The sequence below is a fragment of the Notothenia coriiceps genome, unplaced genomic scaffold (genome assembly GCF_000735185.1).
Source record: "Notothenia coriiceps isolate Sejong01 unplaced genomic scaffold, NC01 NC01_scaffold00036401, whole genome shotgun sequence".
NCBI classification, from domain to species: domain Eukaryota; kingdom Metazoa; phylum Chordata; class Actinopteri; order Perciformes; family Nototheniidae; genus Notothenia; species Notothenia coriiceps.
The window spans coordinates 351,033-353,857 of NW_011369102.1; the positions used below are offsets into that span (position 1 = coordinate 351,033).

The following is a 2,825-nucleotide window of genomic DNA, read 5'->3' on the forward strand; positions in this document are numbered from 1 at the left end:
CATCGGGACGTTCGGGACGAATCCCGATGGGCCACTAGGTCCACCGTTTCCCTTCAGCGAGGCTCCCCCCTGTTGACAGTTCACCAGCCCCCCGTTGACATCATGCGCCTTGGCAGGGACGTGCACAGACATTTTGCGGGAGCTCAAGTGAGAAAAAGTCCACTTCCCATAATAATTTATAAAAAAATGTTTTAAAACAAAAAGTTAAATATAGTTGCACATCTCTGACTTACTGACCAATTAATTTTAATACCCTCACACTCAGGCAATTTTTGAATACTCAACAGAATTCTATAAAAATAATCAGCTAACACAGAGACAATGGTCTTCTTTAGTATTCACTATGCACAAGAGCAGACAACAAACTAGTACAATTAATAGTTATTAAATGAGCAGCCAACAATCAAAATTATGAAATGACTGTTTAAGGACATTACAGGCAAAAAGATCGTTATGTCTGAGGGGAGGGGGGAGGGAGGGAGGGAGGGTAGAGAGAGAATCGGAACTTCACAGTCTAATCCCGACCTGATATTTGTATTTTGTATTCAATCAATATATTTTTGGAAAGGGAAACTGTGCGCAAACAGCAGTAGATATATATTCATTTATTGAAAGAAAAAAAAGCACCCCATAAAAAGTGCACTTTCTCTGGAGGAAGAAAAAGGGCAGGGGCTCAATCCCACTTTGATGTCGATGTGTGCACGTGCCTGCACACAGCTGGGACTGAAGCGCTTGTTTGACGTTCTGGGCTAGCTAACCTAGCTAACCCTCTAATATCGGAAGGAATCATGCGATCAAATTGCTCAAATTAGGCAATAAAACGTTCAGTAAAGGTTACTTTTCAACAACTCTGACCATTGGCCAACATTATTATCCCCGAACGCCAACAAGCATCCCGGTCCCAGCTGTGTTTTTCAGCTTCTTGTAGTATGTTGAATATGCTGCACATGTCTCATCAAGTTGGTGTAGAGTTTTCGCACATTTGTGTCTTTTATATTTGATTTGTTTTTGAAACTGCAGCGCGTTTCTCCGAATGGAAATGAACACGGCTGTTGCATCGGCACTGTAGAAGATTACTCATTACATCCAGCATTGTTATTGTTATTCTCAAAGATAAATTGTGAAATGCAGTTTGATCCAATACAAATGTTAGTCTTATAAGTAAATAAAGAACCATATGCTTAGACGTTTTGAGCAGGGTGCACATGTGTCTTTGATTATTCCCACGCCCACACACACGCTGACCTGTTTAGGACGTATGATGAATTGATGTATAGATTTGTACGTGTTTGCGAGCTGTCACACTTCCTAAACTCCCCGAAACAGAATGAATGGCCGCTTTCATTCATGTGTGTGTGTGTGTTGGTGGTGATTACAATTCCCCCTAACTATTGATTGGCCTGTAAACCATCGTCTGGTCTGTCTAAATAATCAATGTGATGGAGTGACAGTGTCTCTGCTGACAGACCCGTAACTTTCTCAACGAGCCGTTCTCTGCCTCGGAGTCCAAAGATAACGTCTATATGTTGGAGGCTTTAAACAGATGGATGGATTTTTATTTTCAAGGATTTAAAAACGTTATTGTAAGGTGCACAAGAACATCTCAGTCCCAGGCTCATCCATGAATGCATACGATATGCTTAACATAAAAGTAACACACAGAAAGAACTGCAATAAACAAATGTACATATACAAGTAAATATTATTTGTATTATTATGTATTTATTTCAACAAGGACCACGCATACAAATCTCAGAAAAGAGAAGAGATGAATTATTATTTTAGCTAATAGCTCATTTCCATCTGCAGTCCTTTCGGCAGGTACATAACAATCAACAAACAAACAAAAGTCAATAAAATAATACATAGTACAGTTAAAATATAATATTACAATACAGCTAAAATTGAAAAACAGATTACAGTGTAATTCATGTTGGCATGACTGGTTGCTTAATAGAATAAAACAGAGAATAACATTAAGTGCTGTAGAGTAGAATACATGTTGTATACTGTGAAATATGTTAACATGTGTATATTAAGGAGTTTAATCTAGATGGGGCAAAATGAAAAGTTGCTACCGTGTTTTATTTTAGTGATGAAGTTAATTTAGGCCGTGTTAAAGTGGTTTGATCCTAAATACACGAGGATTGCTTCAGTCTCACATGTGTCTGTTCTGTCCAGAGAAACATGTCAACAGGCCATTTAATGTTGTGTCCTCGACTTGTTTTAATAGAAATTGCCCAGTCGTCCAATGTCCACGGGGCAACACTTGATTGAAAAACCAAATCTTAAGCTAGTGGAGTGATTTATATTGTCTCACGGTTTATTTGTTTCTATTCCAACTCCCCATGTTCCTAGAATTCGCTTCAATCAAGTTGAATGATTCCAATGTCCTCGTGGAGTTGTGTCAAAAAGTAAATCTGTCTTGCCGCACATTAAGGGATTTTTTATTGCAGATTAAACAACTTGTTAAGATGGATTTGTGTTCTGCAGTGCGGTGGCTAGCTGGATCCAAAGCTTGTGTCAGGGAAGGAGAACAAATCGGCTCCTTCATGGCCCGCTGAACCATCGACTCGATAACCAGCGGAGTCTTTCTGATAGAAAAGATGCATGGTGCTTTAAACCATCGCAGGCTTCTGCTCTCTTGCACCCCCGTCCTCCTCCCTTTCCATTACCGTCGCTGGAAAACCGCTGCTCCATGACACGGGGCATCACACGTAGAATAAAAATGAGGTGAGGCGGCTGGAAAATGTAACATGTCGTCGAGTGGCAATCGCTGTTTTTTAGTGATTTAGGAACCGTGGGCCTCAGTCGATTAGGGTCAG

General features: G+C 40.1%; 1 protein-coding gene across 1 annotated transcript in view; it reads left to right on the forward strand.

Annotated features, from left to right (window-relative positions):
- The window catches only part of LOC104963792 (receptor-type tyrosine-protein phosphatase T-like), a 45,320-nt gene extending 42,756 nt beyond the window's left edge, over nt 1-2,564 (forward strand). Inside the window, exon 5 of the mRNA XM_010792432.1 lies at nt 2,494-2,564. Within this exon, the coding sequence (XP_010790734.1) occupies nt 2,494-2,564 (71 nt within the window). The remainder of the gene's footprint in view (nt 1-2,493) is intronic.
- The last annotated feature ends 261 nt before the right edge of the window (nt 2,565-2,825 follow it).